Source organism: Malaya genurostris, chromosome 3 (genome assembly GCF_030247185.1).
Source record: "Malaya genurostris strain Urasoe2022 chromosome 3, Malgen_1.1, whole genome shotgun sequence".
Lineage (NCBI taxonomy): Eukaryota > Metazoa > Arthropoda > Insecta > Diptera > Culicidae > Malaya > Malaya genurostris.
This window is the reverse complement of record NC_080572.1, coordinates 288,700,904-288,727,652: the sequence shown is the minus strand read 5'-3', so window position 1 is coordinate 288,727,652 and position 26,749 is coordinate 288,700,904. Positions and strand designations below refer to the sequence as shown.

The 26,749-nt window shown below is 37.9% G+C and overlaps 2 protein-coding genes across 6 annotated transcripts in view; one reads left to right on the top strand and one right to left on the bottom strand.

The window, feature by feature from the left end:
- LOC131438976 (potassium voltage-gated channel subfamily H member 6) overlaps positions 1-26,749 on the top strand; it is a 422,022-nt gene that overhangs the window by 125,597 nt on the left and 269,676 nt on the right. The window lies entirely within an intron of this gene.
- On the bottom strand, positions 8,791-13,195 carry LOC131438977 (protein tolkin-like). The gene is made up of 2 exons (XM_058609425.1): positions 12,988-13,195; positions 8,791-12,787 (listed from the first exon to the last, which is right to left on the bottom strand). The coding sequence occupies exon 2, from the start codon at positions 12,699-12,701 to the stop codon at positions 9,108-9,110; it is 3,594 nt and encodes a 1,197-aa protein (XP_058465408.1). The 5' UTR covers positions 12,702-12,787; positions 12,988-13,195; the 3' UTR covers positions 8,791-9,107.

Sequence of the window (26,749 nt, the reverse complement as noted above, 5' to 3'; positions counted from 1 at the left end):
AAATACAGACGCCTTAACCTTACCGGCCGATTGTTGAGTCTTTCCACGCTTTGGGTTCGGTTCATCGCGTGCTGTCCACTCAGCTGTCGATTGGACTCCGGAGTGAAGTGATGGAGCCATGCTTCGTCCATTGTTATATATCGACGAAAAAAATCGGTTTTATTTCGATATAACAGCTCCAAACACTGCTCAGAATCATCAATTCGTTGTTGTTTTTGATGGATTGTGAGCTCACGCGGCACCCATTTTGCACAAAGCTTTCTCATATCCAAATATTCGTGAATAATATGTCCAACACGTTCCTTTGATATCTTTAGGGTGTCAGCTATCTCGATCAACTTCACTTTACGGTCATTGAAAATCATTTTGTGGATTTTTTTCACGTTTTCATCGGTAACAGCCTCTTTTGGACGTCCACTGCGTTCATCGTCTTCGGTGCTCATATGACCAGTACGAAATTTTGCAAACCACTTACGAATTGTTGCTTCGCCCGGTGCAGAGTCTTGATAACACTCATCAAGCCATTTTTTGGTATCGGCGGCACTTTTTTTCATCAAAAAGTAGTGTTTCATCAACACACGAAATTCCTTTTTTTCCATTTTTTTCACAATAACAAAAGCTTCACTCAAAATGCAATATCTCACAAACTAATAATCAGACAGCTGTCAAATTTATACACGTATCTTTTGAAGGTTGGTACCAGATCCGTGCGCAGGGGGGGGGTTTTGGGGGTTTTAACCTCCCCCCATGAAGAATTTTATGAAGAATTTTTTTTAAATTAAGTTTCATGAACAATGGAGTACTTATTATATTAAAGTGCAAATAACTTGACAATTCATATTTTTTGTCAATTTTTTATCAATTTATAAACTGACATAATTTAACCCCCCCCTCCCCCCTCAACGCTTTAACGATTTCTGCGCACGAGCCTGTCAGAATTCGTTTTACATTGTCAATATAGTGGTTGAGGCGCCTTTTCGCCTTTTGAACACCCCCCTCTCCCCTTGAAACACCCCCCCCCCCCCCCCCATGGATGATTCCTGCGCACGGGCCTGGTTGGTACTAACTGAAAGTGGTATGGATTTAATTCTAGTGGCGCCCTCTCATAGAAACGATACGAACTTTTCAGCCGATTCCAACAGGGGCATATTCAGGAGTGTTCTAGTTCTAGATGCATAATTTATGTCAGTTTTAATATTTAAATCCACAAATTATAACAAAATAAACTGGCAGCCCCAGCACAGTTTCATCAGTGTTTCAAATACAGAAAAAATAGAACAGCAGCGTATACCAGTTTTAAATTTGACAGTAGAACTTTTTCAAGAAATAAAACTAAAACAGCTTACTGGGGGTACGTTTGTTTCAGTTTCAGTTATATTATAGACCACCCGTACACACTTAGAAAATTTCGCAGAATTCGGTAATTTTTTACCGAATTTTCAACAGCTGAACGTTCGGTAATCAGTTCGGTAATTAAATTGATTACCAACCGTTCGGTAATTGCTTGAACTGTCAAACAACTACCGTAAACTGTAAACCAAATGAATCTAACTGATTGTTCGGTAATTTTTTGTGTGTTTGTTTTCCTTTGGTTAAAATTCTGAAATTTCGGATTTTAAAAAACAACACAAATTCACAAAAACGAATGAAGTAAATTCCAACCTGTTGTGGCTATGGTTTTATTCCACGAAAAAAAAGGGTCAAATGTTCTGGCTGACCGGAATTATGAGCGCCTTCCAAAACACTGCACAATCCGTTGAGTCCACCAGAAATTACACTCGAACGATTTGTGTAGGCAGCAACTGGGCAAGTGATACAAAAAATTTTTCTGCCTAAAAGTAAACAAAAAGCTTTTAGTGGTTCAAATGTTTTAAATATTTTAGCACCTGTATCTCAATCCATTCGATGAACTCTTCAAGATTTTTTTCGTTTGGTTAATAAAAAGACACTGAAAATTTTAATAACTGCTTGACAGTTCGTTTCACGACAATCAGTTTTCACAGAAGTTCGGTTATTGGAAGATAATTTTACCATACGGACGGTATGGTTTTTACCGTACTCGGCGACTATTCAGATTTACCGTATGAATTGTATATCTATTTACAAAATTCTGTAATGAAAACTTGCGTAAAACTGATCGTCCGGTAAAAATTTGCATAATTGTTGTAAAATAACGTTCATGTACCGAAATATCGGTAATTTCTATTGATTACCGAAAGTTTTCGTCAAAAAAAATCACCGAACAACGGAATCAAATCTTAGTGTGTATGAATGTTGCAGCTGCTGAATTTGGTCTAAGTATTGTGCTTGCAGGATAAAATCAGAAGCGAATGAATGGCTGGATTATGGGAATTCACATTCTCATAGAATGAGCATTTATCATAAGGGCATATTCAGTAGTGTTCTAGTTCTAGATGCATAATTTATGTCAGTTACAAAATTTAAATCTGGATTTTATAACAAGAAAAACTGGCAGCCCAAGCAGCGTTTTACTCGTGTTTCAAGTATACAAAGAATAGAACCACAGACTAACAGACAGGACACTCAAATTAGATTCTTCAATCATTTTAACGGTCATTTCGAATATTCCTTTATTTGGGACAGTACTCACATGTGTCATGATGGCGCCACGTTACCCTATCAAAAACATCCTGTCTGTCATCTAGACTGTGTTTATTTTTTTCATTTACCAACAGAGTTGCCATTCATACAGAATTACCTGTAATGTATTGATTTGTATACGTACAGGCGAATTTCATGCAGGATACAGATTTAATACATATTGCCAAAACTATATACATAATTGTGCCTACTTCTCATCCTTCAACGCAATCGAACATGTTTTGTTACAATATTTACTTGCTTCTGGTCTACCGCCTTTTAATTTCGGGTGAAAACTACCAGCACAATAAAAAATAGTCTAGATGAACAACGTTGAGTAAAATAAATGGTTACCTTCCAACATCGCGAAAAAGTTAAATATATTATTAACGTAATCCAATAATTTATTGTGACGATTCATTTTCAAATATTATGATGAAATCAGGCATCCCTGCAAGCAACTGATCGGTGTTGACAAACGAGGGGAAACCAATTAGTAACAAAACTTTTACATAACACAAGGGGTGTACAGATAGTAAATAGTTCGCGCAGTACAATATAGGTGGAACTGGTGCATCACGAAAAATTATTTTTATAAGAATTTACTCATACTGTCATGTCTGTTAGTCTGTGATAGAACGGCATCGTAGACCAGTTTTAAATTTGACAGAAGAACTGGTCGAAAAAAAACTGGAACGGCTTGCTGGGCTACGTTTGTTCCAGTTTCTGTTCTATTATAGATCTTCCATATAGAACTACTTCTAGATGCTGAATTGGCTCTAAATATACTCATTTGGATTTGTTCATTGAATGTCCACGATATAATTTCATATTGCTTCTATTTTTCTCATTTATTCATTTGATCGTGAGATCCAAACAAACCAGATTTTGTAATTAGCACACAGAAAATATAAGAACGAGATTTTACAAAATAAGAGTTTTTCAATTATTCTCCATTTGCTAGGGTTTCATTTTAATGTCAGATCATTGGTATTGAGGTTTCTATGCGCGGGGAAAAACAAACGGCGGCCCTAGTGAAAAATGGGTGGCCAATACGTTTCCTGATGAAAACAAAACAATATCTAAAAGCGATTCACACGTAGCATCATGCGACTATCACCGGCATGGAACGGTTACGGAACAACAACATTAATTGTAACACTACGTCAAGTTCACGGAACATTCTAACGTCGGGTACGTGAGCAATATTCGGCTAAAAATATTAATAAATTAATCTTGACGTCAACCGAAGTTAATTGATCGTCTGAATCGTGTTTAATGCATGCGTTTCCTGATGAAAACAAACCAATCTCATTTGCATTTGTGGTTGTAAGTGAGCTGTCAGAGAGCCTAGTACTGGGAACCGTAGTGGATAACAAGTAATGAAATTGTTGGAAAATGTGATTAAATGATACGTTTATTTAAAAAACCTGTTTTAATCCACCTAGTGGTGTAATGATGCCTTTCTCATATCAATCAAACTATCATATATAATACTGCGGTATTCTTCAAAATTATTTTTCTTCGATTCTTAAAAGAATAATCGAAATAGATATGTTTGACCGTCTACTGATAAAAACTATCAATTGGAAAAGATTTGAGGTCGATTTAGAAAACTTTTTACGGTTTTTCGCTCTTTTCAGTGATGGTATAAAATTTTTAACACACCCTATATTTCCGGATCCGGAGGTCGGATCCTGATGAAATTCAGGAATTACGTATGGGACCACAGGACCTTTCATTTGAACCTAAGTTTGTGAAAATCGGTCGCGCCATCTATGAGAAAAGTTAGAACACATATTTTCTTTTTTTTTGCACATTTTACCCCATAAAGTTAGTGCAAAAAACGTTACATACACACATACGCACATACACACACAGACATTTTGCGTACTCGACGAACTGAGTCGAATGGTATATGACACTCGGCCCTCCGGGCCTTGGTTCAAACGTCGGTTTTCACAGTGATTGCATAACCTTTCTATATGAGGAAGGCAAAAAAAAATTTCTTCGATTCTTAAAAGAATAACCGAAATCAGTTTGTTTGACCGTCTAATGATAAAAACCATCAAATTGGAAAAGATTTGAGGTCGATTTAGAATTTTTTTTAAGATTTTTCCCCATTTTCAGTGATGGTGTATTGTATTATAGTGTATTTTCAACACACTTTACCCTATATTTCCGGATCCGGAAGTCGGACCCGCATGAAATTCAGGAATAACGCATGGGACCACAGGACCTAAGTTTGTGAAAATCGGTCGCGGCATCTATGAGAAAAGTTAGAACACATATTTTCTTTTTTTGCACAGTTTACCCCATAACTCCCGAACCGGAAGTCGGATCCAAATAATATTCAGGAATTTTGTATGGGACCTCAATTCCTTTCATCTGAATCTAAGTTTGTGAAAATCGGTTCTGCCATCTCCGAGAAAAGTTAGTGCAAAAAAACGTTACATACACACATACGCACATACACACACACACACACAGACATTTTGCGTACTCGACGAACTGAATCGAATGGTATATGACACTCGGCCCTCCGGGCCTCGGTTCAAAAGTCGGTTTTCACAGTGATTGCATAACCTTTCTATATGAGAAAGGCAAAAATCAACAATAAAATGAAAAAATTAAAGGGTTGTATTCAAGACACGACCGAGTACAATAACATTAAAAATGAAACGTTTCTAGAGTCTTCATAATAAATACAAAATAAAGATGATAATGATGATGATACACTAAACTTCACTACACTTCAAAGTTACTTGAAAGCTCAATTTTAGATACAAACAACCTAAAAATTTAAACCTGAACAAATGAAACTATTTTATTTTATGATGATAATTTTCGAGAAACGTACAAACTTATTAATTTGATTTGATTTATATCGTTTATTTACCCCCAGTTTCAGCCTATTAATGGTCGTTCACTAGGTGGACTTATTAATTTTATATACAGTTAATTGATCCAAAAGTATGTTGTACCAGTAATCTGAGTAATGGTGTAATTTTATTAATCCTTCAAAATCGTCGATAATTTTCGGAAAGTGTCGGTAAATAATAAGGCAACAATACGAGGAAGAAAACATGTGAAACAGTCCGCATAAAATATTTAGTTACTTACATTGATTTTCGCTTTGGCATATTAGGAATATACGGAATGGATACGCAACAAAATTCCAAAATTTTGTTCATATTGTAACTTGATGTTATTAACACATGAATGAACATTGTCATAGTTACAACGCGTGTAGCCATCAGATGCTTATTGTTTTGAAGCAAATAATAATTAAACTGAAACTAGCGGTTAACCAAATTCTACGAGAGTTCCTATTCAAACGATACATGTAAAATCGCAGGTAAACTTACCTTGAGTTTATCTTTGATACTATTGCATCTAATTGTACTGTATATGTGAGCCTGTGGAACTCATTTATACTACTGAACCGAGAAGGCCGCTTTTAGATAAGTTTCAGAATTTAATTTTGAATTTTTTGAAGCGTTTAATTCCTGGTGGGACAACAACTTGTTCAGTCACATTGTCACGTTTTGTTCGTATGGGAATGGAGATTTAAGTATGCAAACCGATCCGTTGACAAATTAAAACATTTTTAATCTTACAATATTGAAGCTTTGGAATCATTTAAATTAGGAAAATCCATTAACAAATCATCGAGGAACAAGCGCTGCAAATTAGATCGGAAAAATCTATCGCCGATAATTCTAAATTGACCTGATAGTTACCAGAGAACCAAAATAAAATACTCAATTCAAACCAATTTTTCAATTGGCATGCAATTGAAATATTTAAATGAGGTTACCTCATAAGTTTGAGTTAAATGTTTTCGAATCGATTGATTGTTAAATTATTTAAATCCTTCAACAAATGACTGAGTTATAGACGTTCAAAATTATGACTGAAAAATGTTGCGCGATTAGTTTTGCATGTTTTAAATTGAAACCCAGCCTCGGGAAGCGAAGTGTAAGGTATTTTTAATGGCAAAATCGACCAAAAATTTGCTAAATACATGGAATATTTCAAAAGAATCGGTAACCACGCTGATTCGGTTCTTCAATAGCTAGATGATAAATAAGATACTCAAGCAAACACGGTGTTGCACAGACAACAGGAAATTTCACCAACACATAATGCAAAAGCGACAATCCAGCAAGTGAACGCATATACAATCCAGTCATCAGCTCACTGGACGAGCTACTTGTTTCATCACAGTCAAACATCAACTAGGCAAAGAAATATTGTGCAGCCTATATTTATAGATTTCTCTTCATACTACGCAGAACGATGCGGTGTTTTTTATGCATGACGCAAAGCCTCCTATGCCGAACAAGAAGTTGACGTCATTTTGTACAACAGGGATTGGTGGATGAAAACATAGGTCGATTCCAACCATTTTTTCAATAGTATGCTATTGAAATACTGAAACGACGTCGTCATACATGTTTAAGTTAAAAGTTTCCGAATCGATTGGTTGTTAAATTATAACAATCCATCAACAAATGACCGAGTTATTAACGTTCAAAATTATGACACAAAAAGGTTACGCGACTATTTTTGAAACTTTTAATTGACACCCGGCCCCATATAGTGAAGAGTAAGGCATTTTTAATGCCAAAACAAAAATAACTGCTTACTACAGAAACTCGCTGCTACAAAACAGACAATGACTTGAAATAAAGACTATACAATAAAGTTCTAGCATTTAGAAAAGATTTTAAGCCAGTTCATGCAATGAAAACTTGTAAATAAGGTTTATCTTAAAAATGTCTATGTCTATACGGTCTTAACATAATTTAATAATGTGATTTTCCAAGGCATCAGACAATCAGACGTATTTAAATCTAGATCTAGTGCTATTTCGAAAAAATATAATAAGGTTGAGTGTATTTATATGTTTAAATGTAAACAAGCATTTTAATGCATTTTACTTACCAACTAGAGCCTGATACGGCTCGCTATCTAAAACACTTTATTTTTTCCATCCTGAATTTTGGTAAAATTTTTACTACTCATTCGGGTCGGGTACGGGTACAGGTAATTTTAAATCGTAAACGGGTAAATTTTTTATTTTTTATCGGGTACGGGTCGGGTTCGGGTATAAGAATTTCTATACCCGACCATCTCTAGTACAAAGAACTGACACACGTTTAACAGCTGAGATGTTCTATATAAAAATTAGAGGAGATTCGAACACGTTTAACCTTCAACGAGATTCGATAAAGTTTAGATCACCATACAACTGACTAGTTGACAAAATTAAAAACCTCTATACAGTCAAAACAGATAAGAGACAGAGAGAGCGCCAAAGACAAGACAGTTGAAAATGTGAAGTGTTGTAGTGTAGACGTCATTAGCATGTAAGTTAAGTGTTAAAATTCAATGTTTAGAATTAACTTACTTGACAAATATATGTTTTTAGATAGCCGCTGAGGATGACCGAACACCTTAGTATGTCGAAACGTCCGGTTAAATGCACCGATTGGTTATTATTTTCACCGAAAAAAATCGATGACCGTCCATATACCATATCTTAAAAATGTTACGCCTATAACTTACGAAAAAGTAACTCACGTAACGCTTCGTAGCACCTATAAATTTAAAAAATTAATGCATGTAACTCTTCGTAATGTCTATAACTTACGAAAAGTAACGCAAGTTATATATGTATTACTATAACTTACAAAAAAATAATGCATGTAAAGATTATAACTTACAAAAAAGCAATGTGGGTGTCGTTTCAAAATATGACGAGCAAAAAAGAAAGAATTTCCCAATGAATATACCCGAAAAACCAAATCGAAACTCGACAAACATTCGTCGGGCTCGGGTCGGATTCGAATTGGATTTTTGAATGATTCTTGGTTCGATCACAGATTTTTGAAAAAAATGACCGGTCAGTGCAACTTTCACTAATGCATTGCTGAAAAACATTGGCTTTAGTTTGTACTTTTTAAGCAAAACGTATTTTTGAAATACTAGTAAAACAGATAACTTTTATTAGTTGACACTTGGTATGCTCTGAGTAGAAAGAACCCAGTCTAACAAAAATCCACCAAATCGATTGTAACAATTTGGTATCGATGCTTTCAATTGTTCCATCAAGAATGACATAAGAAAGAGGTTCTTCTAAGCAATGGCTATTCTTTCAAGTACGTTAGGAACTCCACACCGTTTTCTCGTCTTATTGTTCATGCATCAAGAAGAATGAAATCATCTATTTTATTTACAGCTATTTCAGTCTATGTTATTGCATGTCCTATAGTTGTTCAGATCATTGTCATTAAATATGAAATTATAGCTAAACTATCAGTTAAAATAATCCAGGAACTAGATCATTCTTGCAATTCGCACTACAATCGTATGTTTCGCAAAATGAACAGGCACTCGGTTGAAGTTTTGTTTTTTTTTCTTTCTCTCCATGTTTAATCAAACTAAAATAAAATCACAATTGACGGATTGAAACTAAAGACGACCAGCAGCACACTCGCTCAATCGGCAGTCTGTGCCGAGCTAATCTCGTTGCGAACCCCTAACCGCACCTTGCTGTTCACTCGCCGCCCGTGATACACTTCGTAATCGTCGTCCTCGTCGTCATCGTCTTCATTGTAGCTGATGAACATATTCTTCAGTGAACCCGGAAACGGTGCCGCCAACTCGGTACTCTCCGAGGCTTCCTCGTCCGTCGAAAGTTCATCGTCGAACGGACTGATGGCCACGTACGATGCCGAGAAGCCCTTGAATCCGACCGTATCGTCCGAGCGGAACCGAATCACGACTACCTCACTCATCGAGATAATTTCCGGAGGCATACTGTTTCCACAGTACTTACCGTGCAGTTGACCGCTCGTGTCGTCAAAACCGCTTCCAATTTCAACATAGTCGTACGAACAGTGTCCTTCCTCTTCCAGATCGAACGATAGGAAAGTCAGTTGAACCTTACGACCGGAATCCGCTTCGATAGTCCACTCGCAATCGGCTCCATTGTCGTACGTTCCGACACCGTACCCGACATGCGAGTAAATGTGATTGATGTCCGCCGTGGCTTGCAAGTGTCCACCGCATGCCGTAGTGTGAGTGGCCAGAAATCCCTTCCGCTGAACGCTGGAATCCGTCTTGAACACCATGTACATTTCGTTCGAGGTCGACGAGATCGGATGTGGAGTCTTGGCACCACAGAACCGTCCCAGCGTGTGACTTTCCTGGGAATCACCGTCGTACACGACAATGTGATCGTACGCGCACTCCTGATGCAGTTCCACATCGAACACGTTGAAAATCAGCTTGATACGGTGACCCGGAGCCGTTGCAAAGTGCCATATGCAATCCTTCTTCGACGGATAGTTATCCGGATAGTTCGGGCTATAGATTTGACCACTCGGCACGGTTATTTCGTACTTGCATCCACCTTCCTTGCAATCGTGCCCGTTCTCATGCAGTAGATAACCGTTCCGACAGTGACACACAAACGAACCGACCGTGTTCTTGCACTCATGCTGACAGCCGCCATTGTTCACGGCACATTCGTCCACGTCCGAGAAGTACACGGCAGCGAATCCGGTCTTCTGAACGGTTTTATCCGAACGAAATTCCACCCGAAGCACGTTACTTTCGGAGGTAACGGTCGGAGGCAGTTTCGATCCGCAGAACGTTCCGTGCCGTTTCATAGCTTCGTCGTTTATCTTGGAATAGACGCTAACGGCGTCGTAGTCGCATTCCGACGATTGGTAAAAGGTGTTACCTTCCAAATCGAAGTGGGTGAAGTTCAAGGTAATTTTGTGTTGCGGCGAAGCGACAATCTCCCACACGCAGTCCTTCATCGCTGGGTATTCCTTCGGGAAGGATGGCGAAAGGACGGTGCCACTTTTTGCCGTTAGGACGCCTCCGCAAGCTTTTTCGCATGACTTCCGATCGCTGTGTAGTTCGTAGCCGATTTCACAGCCGCACTCGTACCCACCGAGGGTATTGATGCACTCGTGCTCACAGCTGTGATCCTTTCGTTCGCATTCGTCGACCTCCCTCATGATCGTAGCCAGGAAACCGGCTTTCTGAACCGAACCGTCCGAAACGAACTTCACGAACATTTTGTTGGACGAAGATCGCATATCGGGTGGTATTTTGTACCCACAGAAGGTGCCAATTTCTCTGGATTCCGGCGAGTGGCCGTCGCGTACTTCCACGTAATCGTACGCACAGCTATCGTGGTTCTCGACTTCGAACGATTGAAACTTTAGCGCCACCTGATAATCTTTGGGAACTGTAATCCGCCAAATGCATTCCTTGTTCGGAAGATAGTCCGCCGGATAGTTGGGTGATTCCAGACGTCCTCCGAGTTCCAGATAGATATCACCGCCGCAGATGGCTTCGTACTGAGCGGCAAAACCACGCATACTCATCTGCCGGTAGCTGGTCACGTAGGTCAACATCATTCGATTACCACTCGAAATGACCAGATTGTTGTTCCGCTTGGATCCACAAAGTCGCCCCAGCAGAGGAGATTTGTACCAGTAACCGTCGCGTATTTCCAAATAATCCGTTCGACAATTTTCCGATTTGTGGATGTCGAGATCCGTGATGTTCAGTACGATTTGCTCCCCATGGGTTGCCGTTATGCGCCACTCGCACCGTTCCGGTTCGTTCGGTGGTGTTTTCGAGTGGTAACTGGGGGACGTAAATGCGCCCGAATGATCCTGAAACGTGCGGCCACACTTCATACATTTGTACAGCAGATTGGCCTGGGTGATATCGCCTTCGCTGAGCCGCAACCGTTGACCGATTTCCGGACGTTTCTGACCGGGAATATCGATCGGAAGAATCGTATCCAGGTAGGTACCCCGGGAAAACGTGTTCCTCGCGTAGTGCATGATCGAAAAATAATCGTACGGTTGACCAAGCGAGTTCACCTCGTCCTCGGTTAGTTTGTTGAAGTTGTACTCCTGGCCGATCATGATGTTTTGCTTCTCGATCACCACGTGATCCTCCCGATCGGGTCGGGTGTGTTCGTGCCAAAAGCCTACCACGTGACCGAGCTCGTGCACGACGATCCCAAACTTGTCGCAGTTCTTTCCGATCGAGATCGCTTGCGGTCCGTTGCCACGTTTTCCCACGAACGAACAGCACCCGCACGGCCGCTCGGTAAACACAATGAAGTTTGCGTGTTCCGTCGGGTCCCGTTCGACAAATTTGATGCAGGTATAGTTTTCCCAATGGCGCATCGCCTGTTTGAACAAAGCTTTGTGCAAGCCACTGAAATTACCGTCGATCTCGTACGGGATCACACCGTAGTCCCAGATTCGTTCCTTCTTTGCCGTGGCCGCCCGCGTCGCTCGATGATGCGGGCGATCTTTCCGTCTGCCTCCGTACCGTCGCCGCACCTTACGCGGTGTGTTTACTTTACCGGTTGGATGTACTCTACTTTCAACCCGCACCAGTTCGCGTTGCTTTATCAGGCTGCTATCAGTGTGAGAAAGACTGTGTTTGCCTAACTCCGATTTCAGACGATTTGTTTGTTTGCTACTATAAGTAGGTCTTTTCACCCTGGGATTCTGCACTTGTGCACTTCTCGTTTTGTCCGGATTGTGCTTTTGAGGTCGATGTTTGTGATGTCTTTTCTTGGATTTGCTATTTTCATCATCGACCCTGCTCGGTCGTTCGTTCGATGCTTTGTCAGCGCCGTTCGGTTTCAACGGACGATCTCCGAATGAAACAGGTGGCGGCCGGATCAGACCTTCCTCCTCCACCTGCAGACCTTCGTAGATGATTTGCTTGTGAAGTTTTTCCGCTTCCACGGCCTGTTCCTTCAGTCTTTGTTTGTGGAATTCACTTTCATAGTTTGTATTGGGCATCGCAATATCACCCATAAAACTACTGGATTTGCATGGATCCATATCGATATCCCCCGAGATGCCAACGGGGAACGTACGGTGCAGTAACTCATCCACTGAGTACTCTCGTTTCGTGCGGCCATGAATCACACCGATTTTCACAACCAACACCATTAGCACTAAACTGGCAGGAAATAGGACATCGTGACTCCATGACCGGCCTCGTCGACGGGTCGGCCAACGAACCAGCAAGGACAACATTACGGAAAATTACGGTCACGTTGATAGGCACCACTTTTCGTTGATACACTCTCTCTCTCGATCGAGTCTCAGTTGTTCACATCTTCCTACAAAACGCGCGCGGGATGAACCGATGCGGGAAGAGAAAACATAAACAGATGAGCATTAAATAAATAAAGTTGATCGTCTTGATAAAGGAACGCATTTCAAGCACACACACACACACAGACACGAACATTTGATTTCAATCCACTGTCGGTCTGTCTCAACCACATAATCATCCCGATTATTGCATGCGGGTACTTACCACTGATAATAAACTAATCAACAAACACAATTTCTAGAGTTGGCCGGACACGGCCCTAACGAGCAGGTCGGCCGTGAGACACTGTTTCGTCACACGATCGTCAACACAGGACACACCAGTAGTAGGCCGCCGGGGGTAATCGCGTTTGGTGGCTGCTTTCGGACAAAAAAAAACACAACTTTTGCTTTACACTCTCCGACTACGACTGCGGTCCGCACTCGGACGAGCAGCATAATGATGCTGCGATTAGCCTCTCCAGACCGAGGCGGATCATGAATGATCATCGTTGCTCTGCTGCTGGTGTGTGTGAGGATCGGTAAGCTTTTGTGACAGAAATCACACACACTGAAGTTGCTCGGCTGACTGACTGATGGGCTGTGCATTGAGGCGATGGACTCATCTGGATGCCGTGCTGGTTTGATGGGAGGGCAGATCCTTCACACGGGTAGGATATGTGAACAATGGGTTAAAATGTACCTGCTACTGGTAAAAATATAATTCTGTCAACGAACAACGGTTTGGGGAAAACCCCGAGTAGTGTGAATAAAAGGAACCTTTAATGATCTACAACTCCGAAGGTGAAAAGAGGCGGAGAACGAATTTCTGCTTTGAAGTACCATTTAAACGTTGAAGATCATTGTAAATATGATAATTGGTTTGTTTGTTAATGGAAGCTAAGTGTAAAATGATTGATTGTTTTGTCGTGAATACGACTTACTTTACTATGGGGCGCCTTTTCAAAATTAGCCATATGGAAGAATGGGCAGAACTTAATCGTGAATATCTCGACTTGTATTAATGGTAGCAACATAATTCTTTCACCATTTCATCAAAAATATGATCAGGAATTCAGGATAATATTTTGAACAGTGTGCGATAACCACAAACAACTCAAAAATTAAGTTTTCTTAAAATTTGAAAACAACGCGGAAAACTCTTTACTTTCGCTTGGGTTTTTCGCGCAAGGACGACGATTTTGAGGCAGTCAGGCACATATCTTCAACTTAATGCGTATAAAAGGGGAACCGTGGTCGAAAATCGATCATTTCTTTTCGTGCGTTCGATGGAAGCAGACGTCGTGGGAGTGGAATCATCAACCAGCAGCGACGGAGAATGCACCTTCTGCGTGGTCGCAGGTCGCATCTCTCATTCGCTTGGCTGGCCATCGAGGCGAGAGGACCTTAACCAGCAGCAGCAGCGGGAGTTAACTAGCGGCGACGGAGAATGCACCTTCTGCGTGGTTAAAAACCTCAAACGCTCAGGTCGCATCTCTCATTCGCTTGCTGGCCATCAAGGCGAGTACCAGCAGCGACTGAAACTGGATTCTGAGTCTGTTATTGGATCTAAATTTAGGTCTTGAACTCAGGGTCCAGTTCTCTATGCCAGACTTCTATTCGGTTCTTCTTAAAACCATAATAATACTCCTAAAGAATTATGCGGAATTTACTTTACTGTACCTCTACACAACCCATTTTTGTCGTGAATACGACTTACTTTACTATGGGGTGCCTTTTCAAAATTTACCCTCTGAGAGAGTGATAAGTTTCTGGTCGTGAATATCTATTGTTGTATCTAATGAATCAACATAATACTTGCGACATGCCGACATGGAAATATGATCACAATTTTATGATAAAATTTTCAGTTTTGTGACATAGTCTCAAATAATTCAAAATTAAACTTTTCTGAAATGTTTGGTATAAACGAGTATCAAAGAGGATAATTCATAAGGCGCGTTTGCCTTTCTCGTATTTTTAAAGCTCATAGCTCAGTGATCTGTGAAAGGATTTATATAATCTAACTACCAATAGAATCGAAATTTTTCAATTTAAACGTGTATAGCAAAAGCATTGAAGTATTTCAATAGTACACTATTGAAAAACCTGTCTCATTTGCTCCATGTCAACACCAGCCAATCAGAACGCGTTCTAAGGAAGAGAACAAAATATCTGCTGCTGTACAACAAATCGTCCGGGAAAAATGTTCCGAAAAGTGGTGAATATCGCAGTGAGTTCCTCAATTTGGTCCTTGTGAATGCTAGAAACGAATCCCTACAGCATATTGATAGTTTCTTTCAATAAATTATGCAAATCCGAAATGAAATAATCGACAATAAAATTCTGTATGCGGCTATTTTTATAGCCGTTAGGACCGCCCATTAGTGAAAAAGCCACAAAAGAAATCACATAAAAGGAAATCTCTTAACAAAAATTCAATCAGTTTGGATTCTATCGCCACTGCGAGCAGATGTGTTTTGTGTCGTCTGCACGCTTTCGACAAGAGCGATTACGTCACAGCTGCCAGTCATTAGCATTAGGGAAAAAACAACGGTGGAGAGCATTGCACAATATCAGCCGTTCTAATGGCTCTAAAAGTTTTCTAAAGAACTATTAGGATTTGTTGTTTGCAAATCGTAGGGAAATATCCTCAGTTTACTGCAAATCAAGAACAGTTTGCTTAGATTTGTGCACTTTTCGCTGTGTGAAATTCACAGTAATCGAGATCAAGTGAAGCGTTCTTTGTTTTTGCGAAAAATGTGAAAAAGGGGAATGCGTGCATAATTCATACAATTGATATTCGGAAGTGTTAAGGAACACGTCAGTTGTTTTCGTATTCACGACATCCAGTTATGTCTCTGACATTACCCACCCGCCTTTTTTTTTTGTTAACGTCAGATGTGTTCTTCGGAAATAATGTTTCATATGTAGATACCATTTAGAGAAAAAGCCCTTCTTCACGCAGAGAAATTGAGCATGTTTAAAATAACAAAACAGTTTTCTGTTCATTTCAAGTTAGATCATGATTGTTACAAACCAATTTCTCCCTTCAACATCAACAATAATCTCTGTTTGATTTAAATCATTTGGTAGAACCAAACGAAAAATATATTTTTTCCAGCGTAAAATTAACTAACTATTTATTACATGTACACCAAAGTTGAGTAAATTTTATCAACCATGTCCTTGTTGATTGAATCCAGCTATATCTTCAAATAAAAAAAAAAACACTGGTTCGATTTATCTATGATTTTATTTGTGTTAAGATACAACTAACTTTACCGTTTAAATGAACCGTAATAGTTTTATTTCTTGTAACCAAAGCATTTTCTTCCCGCGCGAATAAACCCGGGCTTTTTTTCGCCCGCGGATAAAGTTTGTACGCGTTTCATGAGTGAAATTTTATCTGCTTCTTCCATTTCATAGAGGGTTTTCAACAATTCAAGTGTATGTACTGTTAATTATCAATACATACACTTGAATTGTTGTTGTTGAATATTTTTAAAAATTGCTAAAATTACATAACAAATTTGATGTAGGATCTCTATTGGCATATTGTCGCAAAACTGAAATGTAGAGGCGCTGCTTGTTTAGAGATGATACTTTCAGCAAGAGCTGTCAAATCGGTAGGAAAATTTCTAATTACTCCACCTTTTCAACGATTTCTTTTGAAAACGGGCAAATTCATTTGAAAAATCATAGTAGAAGTTGAAGAAAAAGTTTTTACTCTGAGGTGGTAATGTTGATCTTAATTTATTGTCCGAAAACTAACGTTTATTTAGAATGGAGCATTAAACTTGGTTCAATACCATTTTTCAAATGCCTGGAAATAACAAATAAAGCATCCAAAATAAATACTACTCGATTGCTATACATTCTAGTACTCGAGAAATTAACATTACACTGGTTTTTGTTTAAAAAAATGTTGATCCGAAAAAAAACCTAACCTTACCCAATTTCACACATTTCTGAAGATTTTCCATGTTTAATCGTAGTTTACACTAAAAAAGGCGGGTGGGTAATGTCAGAGACATAACTGGATGTCGTGAATACGAAAACAACTGACGTGTTCATTAACACTTCCGAATATCAATTGTATGAATTATGTACGCATTCCCCTTTTTCACATTTTTCGCAAAAACAAAGAACGCTTCACTTGATCTCGATTACTGTGAATTTCACACAGCGAAAAGTGCACAAATCTAAGCAAACTGTTCTTGATTTGTAGTAAACTGAGGATATTTCCCTACGATTTGCAAACAACAAATCCTAATAGTTCTTTAGAAAACTTTTAGAGCCATTAGAACGGCTGATATTGTGCAATGCTCTCCACCGTTGTTTTTTTCCTAATGCTAATGACTGGCAGCTGTGACGTAATCGCTCTTGTCGGAAGCGAAACTAGCTTTGCAAACGACACAAAATACATCTGCTCGCAGTGGCGATAGAATCCAAACTGATCCAATTTTTGTTGAGAGGTTTTGTTTTTATCTCATTTCGTTTGTAGCTTTTTCATTAATGAGCGGTCCTAACGGCTATGAAAATAGCAGCATATAGAATTTTAATTTCGATTATTTCATTTCGGATTTGCATTTCATTGAAAGAAACTATCAGGATGCTGTACGGGATTCATTCCTGCCTTTCAGAAGGACCAAATTGTGGAACTCACTACTATATTAAACACTGTTCGGAACATTTTTCTCAAACGATTTGTTGTACAACAGCAGATATTTTGTTCTCTTCCTCAGAACGCGTTCTGATTGGCTGGTGTTGACATGGGTCGAATGAGACAGGTTTTTCAATAGTGTATTATTGAAATACTACAATGCTTTTGCTATACACGTTTAAGTTGAAAAATTTCGATTCTATTGGTAGTTAGATTATAAGAATCCTTTCACAGATCACTGAGTTATGAGCTTTAAAAATACGAGAAGGCAAACACGCCTTATGGATTATCCTCTTTGATACTCTTTTATAACAAACATTTCAGAAAAGTTTAATTTTGAATTGTTGGAGATTATTTCACACAACTGAATATTTTATCATAAAATTGTGATCATATTTCCGATGGCATGTAGCAAAAATTATGTTGATTCGTCAGATACAACAAGAGATATTCACGATCAAAAACTTAACACTCTCTCAGAGGGTAAATTTTGAACAGGCACCCCATAGTAAAGTAAGTCGTATTCACGACAAAATTGTTTTTTTCAAGAATCTTAAAACGAATACAAATCGAAATAAATGTAGTATCAAAAATTACCTTGTAAATTAGTTTGAAAGAAATTATTTTATTCTTAAAAATGCTATGATTGTATGATTTCAACAAACAAAAGCGTTAGTTGAAATAACTAAATTTAAGGTAATTTATTTCAACTAAAAAGTTTATGAATTTAAAGCGCAACAATTCTTAACTTTAGAGTTCGTTCATTCATAACAATTTTATCAAATTGATTTTATTGTGAAATTGTTTGTTTAGAAATTGACAGGAACGCACAAGTGAACATACTGAGTAAGATTGTTTATCATGTTTTGTAGTTTGAAGTAGCAAGATTTTCTTTTGTTACTATTTTAACAAAAAAAAATCGTTGCGAGAAACCAAAATTTGATTATATTTACAATTTTTTTCTCTGCGTGTTAATCAACCTAGTGTCATGTGTGTGTGTATGTGTGTGTGTGTGTGTGTGTGTGTGTGTGTGTGTGTGTGTGTGTGTGTGTGTGTGTGTGTGTGTGTGTGTGTGTGTGTGTGTGTGTGTGTGTGTGTGTGTGTGTGTGTGTGTGTGTGTGTGTGTGTGTGTGTGTGTGTGTGTGTGTGTGTGTGTGTGTGTGTGTGTGTGTGTGTGTGTGTGTGTGTGTGTGACAAATAATGTCACTCAATTTTCTCAGAGATGGCTGAACCGATTTTCATAAACTCTAATTCAAATGAAAGGTAATATAGCCTCATGCAATTTTCTTGAATTTCATTTGGATCCGAATTCCGGTTCCGGAATTACAAGAAAATATGTGCAAAAATTATTAAAGAATGCGCACAACCGTTTTTCACAAACTAAGAATCAAATAAAAGATTTTAAAATTGTTTAAAAATTCCCCGAAAAGCAAAACGAGGTGCACATTTTTATGAAACTTAATGCTAAATTCCTCTAGGTGGCAAATATTGTTAGTTAGAGACAGGCCCGTGCGCAGGAATCATCCATGGGGGGGGGGGGGGGTGGTTTCAAGGGGAGAGGGGGTGTCCAAAAGGCGAAAAGGCGCCTCATCCACTATATTGACAATGTAAAACGAATTCTGACAGGCTCGTGCGCAGGAATCATGAAAGCGGAGGAGGGGGGGAGTTCAAATTATGTCAGTTTATAAATTGATAAAAAATATGAATTGTCAAGTTATTTGCACTTTAATATAATAAGTACTCCATTGTTCATGAAACTTAATTTTAAAAAAAATCTTCATGGGGGGGGGTTAAAACCCCCAAAACCCCCCCCTGCGCACGGGCCTGGTTAGAGAATATATGAAACTACTTTGGGACTACTAGTCTCCGGTTTCCGCTTCTGAAAGCACCGATAATAGTGATATTCACTTCAACGGGTAAACCGATTTTCACGAATCATGATTCAAATCAAAGCTCTCATTGTCTTTGAATATACTGTATAATTTCATCCTGATCCGACTTCCGGTTGCGAAATTAAAGGGCAATGAGTGTCAAAACATTCGAATCGTCATTGAAAACGGCTAAGCAAAACTCGTACGCGTCGGTACGTGCGGCTTTGCTCCGTTCGCAGCGTGCTTTGTTCAATTTCGTATAGCGTGCAGGGTTGCCACATTTAAATCTATATTTTCAGGTGAAAAATATGTACATTTTAAATTCTTTTATTTAATTTGTACCTACAAGATCATTATAACGATGCTTTTCTATAAAAGTACTTTTATTGCCTTTCTCCTAAAGAAAGTTAATGGAATTATTTGAAAAATTGACTAAAGAAAATTGGCCCAGAGGGTTAAGTGTTCTACATCATTTGACACAGTTCATCGAGCTGAGTATGTATATGTGGGTGTAAGTGTGTGAGTATGTGTCAAATAATGTCACTCATAAAATAAAAAATCTCGTAGTCCCATAGGTTGCTGTTGAATTTGACACCGTCAGCGACGATGCAAAAAAGGGTAAAATTCTTCTAGATTTGGCTTAAAACTGATTCAATTTGTAGGCTATATTAGTTACTTACTAAACGAACCGACTTCGGCTATACTGGTTCCGAGTTCCCGGTTCCAGAAGTACCGGTAGTGGTCAAAAACTCGGAAACGAAACTCACTGAATTTTCTCAGAGTTGATTTAATGGATTTCTACAAACTTAGGCTCAAACAAAAGTTCCTATTGTCTCATAGGTTGCTGTTTAATGTGTGTTCAATAATTTAATGCGACGATGCAAAATAAAGAAAAACTCTTATTAACTTGACATAACTGTTTACAAATTGAAAAGATTTATGTTAGTTCAAACCCAAAGAAAGTTCCTTATTCTATTCAAGATTGATTTCTTGACAGAATCTTCTAATGATATTTTTGGAAATATAAGTAATATGAGAAAGGCATCCTTACACGACTAGGTGGATTAAAAATGTTTTTTTTTTATTTGCTGTGTCACTAACGTGACAGGCTAAAGCCAGTAATGGCCCACCTTGCACGTGTATTGTTAGATTATAATTTTATTTTGTATTTTCATTTCGATTGTGTTTTTTTCTTGCACATGTATTGTTCATTCATTTTATTTATTTCAAAATTTTCGATGGTAATTTCTTTTACATATGCTTAAGTACGATTCAGACGGTCCGGCTTCTTCCGTCACCGTCATTCTAATTCACACGATCCTGTCATTTTCGGTCATGTCATTTTCTTACACGCAGAATTTGAAGAACTTAGTTTCGCACAATTTTTTTCCACTAATACAAAATCTGGGAGCTTTTGAAGCCAATCGATCTGTTGTTTTCCTACCTTTTAATCGAGTAAATATCTTTCAAAATTAACTAGAGAGAGGACAAAACAAAACAATCAGTTCCACTCAACAACGTAGCGTACTTTGCCAATCTACTGATAAGTTTAATTACTTTTATGTGGTATATTTTGTTTAAGAGTGGGATCTTGACACCGAATACATACATAACCAACGTCAGCTCAATACCGTAATCATATGAATCGTGCATGTGTGCGATAATCACAGTCCGTCAAATATTCTTTCGGAGAAATGTTGACGGAGCTTGCCGTTGACGGACGTTGACGTTCCGGATCTCTGCTGCATCGTGTGAATGCGCAAAGGGAAAACTCATTTGACTAATTTTGACGGAGGCTGACGTTCCGGTGACGGTGACGGAAGTAGACGGATCGTCTGAATCGTACATTACACGTTGAAAGTTCCACCGGAAGTCCTGTAATGATTTCAACAACGACTTGTGGTTTTGTAAATTAAAACCTGTTTCAGTCCATACCTACATTGATGAAAATCGATACATTGGGCTGATGTGTTTTAGACAGAGATGTCAGGTAAAAATTTCAAATACCTAGATGCAAATTTATAACTGAAATGTTATCATTTAGATATGAACTTTGAAATAATTTGATAAATATATTTTATTGAATATAAATTATCAGCTCAAATTTTCAATAATTTTCATTTTGCTGAATGATACAAGACCTTAATAGAAGAATTGAACGATTTTGTTTGGTAATCTCCAATTCCATTACCTAAAAACACGAACATTTTATGAGTCTTACAAATAAATTTGAATAAATATTGAATGGTGAATTTATAAACGGTGTATCAGCAAATGACAGTTTGGTTATTTTCCCATTTCTGCAATGCGTTCTGCAACTGTTTGTTCATGATTTCTTGTTTATTTTGTGACAACATTTGATTGAGCCTTTGACGACACACTTTACTTTCATGCGCTTGAATTTTGAAGCACAAATGAAGCGTATTCGATATGTTAGTAAGTCTAGAACTTGAAATGTATTTAGAGTAACACCTTTTAAAAAGGTGTCGATTTTTAGCAGTGTAGTGGGGTTAAGATACATTACTTTTTTTCCTTAATTGTAGATATTGCTTTGTTTTAGATTTATCTAATGCAACACGGTGATAACTTTTGTTATATTCAATGTCAGGGGTCTATTTTCCATGCATTCATTTAAATTGGAATGACACGTGTTGTTCAATTACACTAGTCAAATATTTATACCACCTCTTTGTGGTTGAACATAAACTTAGCGAGGTACCTCTCGCCGATTATAACGCAAATAGATGAATGATTTGTTGCTAATAAGTTGCTAATTAGTTTCGGTAATTTTGAATTTGCGGTTCAATTTTTTTTAAATATTTCGTTCAGTTCATTTGAATTTAATAAGCTGGAAAATAATGTATGGTTTGTTGTGTGTATGGTTTCCCAAGTAGCAAATGTAACTTATTGAACTCTCAAGATGTTTTACAATTGATATAGAAATGTTATTTATGTTAGATATATTTAGAAATATATAATAAAATTGATTGTGCAACTTATCACTGTTAAGTTTCACAATACTACCGAAAAAATCACTGTAGAACAGCTTTGAGTACATCTAAAACAATTGTGCAGTAAATCACCAACTTGTTAATGTTTCACTAGAAGCTCTACAAAAAATTTCACATCGTCATGTAAAACGGGAGTAACTATAACAGTTATGCAACTTATCAAAAACTTTCCAAACGGCTGTCATAATTGTACCGGGCACAATATACGTCGAAATTGCTATAAATCTCTTGTGGAAGAAAAATTAGTGAAATGATTGATGCTCTCCTCATGCCAAAAAATGCTAAGCCGACTTGATAACCTTGCTGTAAAAAAAAATTTCTGCAGAGTCCGCATTGTTTTGGCTGCCTCATGAATTTTTAGATCAGTGTGCGCAGTTTTCTTCAATTTTAGAAAAACATTGATATAAAATTTAAAGCTTGCAAAAAAGTTGTGCAAGATGTTTGAATTGAACGTAAAACTTGCAGACATGAGATTATTGTCATAAAAGTTGCAGGAATACAGTGTTATATGGTATGTAAATCAGATAATTTGTATTCGGTTTTCATCTCGCGAAAAAAAAGCAGACCTGACATCACTTTTCAAAGATATTGAACGAAAAGTTAATTTCATCATAGTTACGCCCATTATTATATAATACCGCTTGTGCAACTTGCTTTTGCAACTTCAGCACACGGACTTGCCAAAATAATACCTACAGTGCGTACCACAAAAGTTGGGCACTCTAAGATAAATGAGAATACTGTATTGTACTGTTAATTTAACTAGAAGATTAAAACTGATAAAAAACAAAACGTAGAGAATTTCTTTCCGAAATATTAACATGTTAATGTTTCCTGTTATTCAGATAATATATGTCAATACGCTGGGTGAACCATTTTTTATTCAACTCACTGTTACAATCGATGTCATATTGGAAAATATTCAAGAAAAAATCATTTCGAGATATTTCAGGTTTAATTACACATTAGTTTGATCAAAATCGTCTGAGAATTTTGAAGCATGTTTGAATACACGTATTTTAAACACCATTTCTATGATTCTCATTAAAAATAATAGACTGTTATTTTCACAGAAATTGGTTTAGAATCATCAAAACACGTTAATTCAAAGGCGCTTGAAAATTTCGGGTGTTCAAATACATGTTTTACCATAAAAATGCAGTTCGTTGTCGATTTTTCATTTACAAAAACACAAAAGATTAATTCTACAATATGTGCATTATCATTTTTCATGTGCAGACTATTTCACAAGATGTGTTTGTGTTGAGAGTAGTTGTATTGAAAATCAAATGTGAAACTTATTCATAAGAAATTATGTTTGTTATGTTTTTGTAAACGTCATTCCATTTCTTGTTTACATTACGTAGTATTTCTTACGAGTTCATAATTGTTTTTTCGCTGATTTTATTACTGCCTTTGTGATGGGATCGAGGCATGAGTTTTTGTATCAGTTGCACAAACGTTGTGAATAAATGTTCGTAATACCAGATGAACTTGAAAGTATGTTGCACAACACAGAAAAATTGCGCTTTTTCCATAACACAACAGTTACTAGAATAGTGATGTAAACTAACTTGATAAATTGAACAATCAGCAGAAATATACAGGACAGCAACTTAACATGCTACTTGGGTTGTTGTCATTTAGTTGCTAATTAGTTTACGGTACTCGCTTGCATGTGTCTGGCAGATTTCTCCCCAGACGCCTGGCAGCGTCTGCCCGAAGATTTTACTGGAAAGCTGGCGGAATTCCGGCAAGACTCGTTCAACAATGCAACAACTGTTTCCGGTAGAGAATTTCATCTAACTAAAGCTTGCTTCATTTAGAATTGGAACAAACTGGACGGATTTGGAAGTTCTTGGCGCCCACGTGTCGGGAACTTGGTCAGCTTCACGTATGATTTTTGACATTCCGCAAATCGACTGTACTTTGTAAACAATCATTCTCTTCCGTAACATCACTATCATCGTCTACGGAAGACCGCTCCAGTCGAAAACCAGCATGCGGGCCACCCGCCGGGCCTTCGTAGCCTGGGGGTGTTTCTCGCGGACCCAAACTGACCGAAGGATGCGGCCAACATGGATATTCGCCAACGCCATATGGAAGACCCTCATGCAATATCCAATTCACCGGCCACTGCCGATCGCCAGCTGAAAGCTGAATTCTACCGAATCCGCTACCCCGATACTACATTACATAATGATACTATTCTAGTTTTAAGTTAGTCGTAATTAAGATTAGTAAATACTCTTGGCATCTTAGAGCTTAAGCAGTGTGCCTAAAAATTATATTATAATATTGAATAAAAAAAAATAAACCTACAGTAAATAAAATTATACTTTTGAGGAGTCTTAAATACAAATAGATTGGATACTAAGTTTAACAAAAGCAGGCGGTTTTTATAATATTAGGAAAATTTATTTGAAGGAAAGGAAAATTGCACAGAGTTTTCGCCTATTGAATTTGACATTTGAAGAATGAAATGAGGCGGGTATGTAAGATCAGAGACATAACCGAATTGTCGTAAATACGAATAACTTTCCGGCCCTTATAAAGCATGATATCAACTCTGGCGAACGACAAATACATTTCTTCATAATAATGATGGTTCTGAAAAGAACCTCTTATGTTGTCGATGATGCTGGAGGTGACGAGTAGAGTTCGATTTTCGATGGGTGCTACTGATGTCCGTTTCGCTTTTACTTCGAACAAAGCTGATATTTTTTAATCGATGCTGTCCACCATCATAAAAAAATTGTTTGGAAACCAAAAAGGAAGACCTACACGTCAAACAAATTCTTTATTCAATATCATACGAAACATTTTTCTCTGATTTGATGCACTTGCCCATCCCGAAGTTAACAAAACGCATTACTGACGAATGCGAATGAAAGGAATGGTCCAGATTCTTTGATGTTGAAGAATTTGAATTCCGGACCTGGATTTCTGGAATCAAATTTTGAAGCCGAATGCTAGAGCTGAACTTGAGGCCTGAATTCTCAATTTCAACGCTAGACTGAATTCTGAAGTTGCATCTTTGAACTTAATTCTGGATTGTTGTGGAACTGAATTTTGGAACTGAATTCGAGACCAGGATTCTGGTTCGATACTGAATTCAGAATCTGAATGCTTTACAGCTGAATTTTGATTTCAGAATTCCGGTTCAGAATTCACAGTTCAATTTCGAATCCAGAAATCAGCAACGAAATTCAGTTCTAGAATTCAGACCCGGAATTTAATTCAATAAAATCTTCAGAATCTAGTTTCGGAATTTATTAACAATTCTAGAATTGTAGAACTGAATTTTCTCACCAAATTCTAGACCTACATTCAGGAACTGAATCCTGAACCTTGGAAGGATTTAGGAACAGGATAATCTGGAGATATATCTGGAACTATGGATATGAATAATGGTCAAGAACTTCAGTTTTAGAACTCAGTTCAGAATTCTGGAACTGAATCTTGAATCTGACTTCCGGACAAAAATTTTTTACTGAATTCTTGTGTGAACCTTAATTTTAGCTCCAGAATTCAGTTTCAAATCCCAGACTCAAGATCAGAATTTATTTCCGAAATTTATCTCTGCAGTCCAGGTATAGAATCAAGATCTTGGTCTTAGTTCTAGAACTTGGTACCAACACCCGGGCTCAGAATCAAGTTCAAAAATTCGGTTTCAGTTCCGGAGTTCTAGATCTCGATTCTGTTCATGGATTCGGGACGAAAAAGTGAAACTCAGATCTGGATTCTAAAAATGAAAAATAAAAATCTTGTCTTGGATTCTGAATCTGAATTTCAGAACTGAACTCTATGAATGAACTGAATGGATTAAAGCATCTACTATATACCTCTTTTACATACCTTATGATCAAAAAAGAACCGGAATTTTATTAAAAAACGCAAAATTTAAATTTTTAATAAATTTCTTTATTATCGCCTTCAAAGTACTCTCCTCCTGCGGCAATACATGCATGAAAATGGATCCAATTTTCCATACAAACCCAAGAGGTTCCAAACCCCCAAATGACTACTATCTGTTGCCGTCAATTGGTTTCGTTACTTTCGGCACGTCAGAATAGACATTGCACAATTAGTGTAAAATAAGTGCGTTGTAAGTAGCAACGATTTTACGTCTGCTTAGCGGATTATGTTGATCCGCAAGGTGGCATTAGTAGATCAACATAATCTGCTAATGCACTGATAAGCTGAATGCGAAACGTAAATAATTTCCATACAAGTTTTATAGGCCGCCGAAGGTATGGCCTTTAGTTCACGCAGCGAATTCTCTTTTATGGTCTCTATGGTCTCAAAACGCGTTCCCCGCAATGGCAATTTGAGTCTGGGGAAGAGGAAAAAGTCACACGGGGCCATATCTGGAGAGTACGGTGCTTGGTTGAATGTGGGGTCACTATCTGCGTTGAAAATCATCTCTTAGGCCACATC

Coding starts and splice junctions, on each gene's coding strand:
- LOC131438977 (XM_058609425.1), bottom strand. CDS start 12,701: ATGTTGTCCTTGCTGGTTCGTTGGCCGACCCGTCGACGAGGCCGGTCA.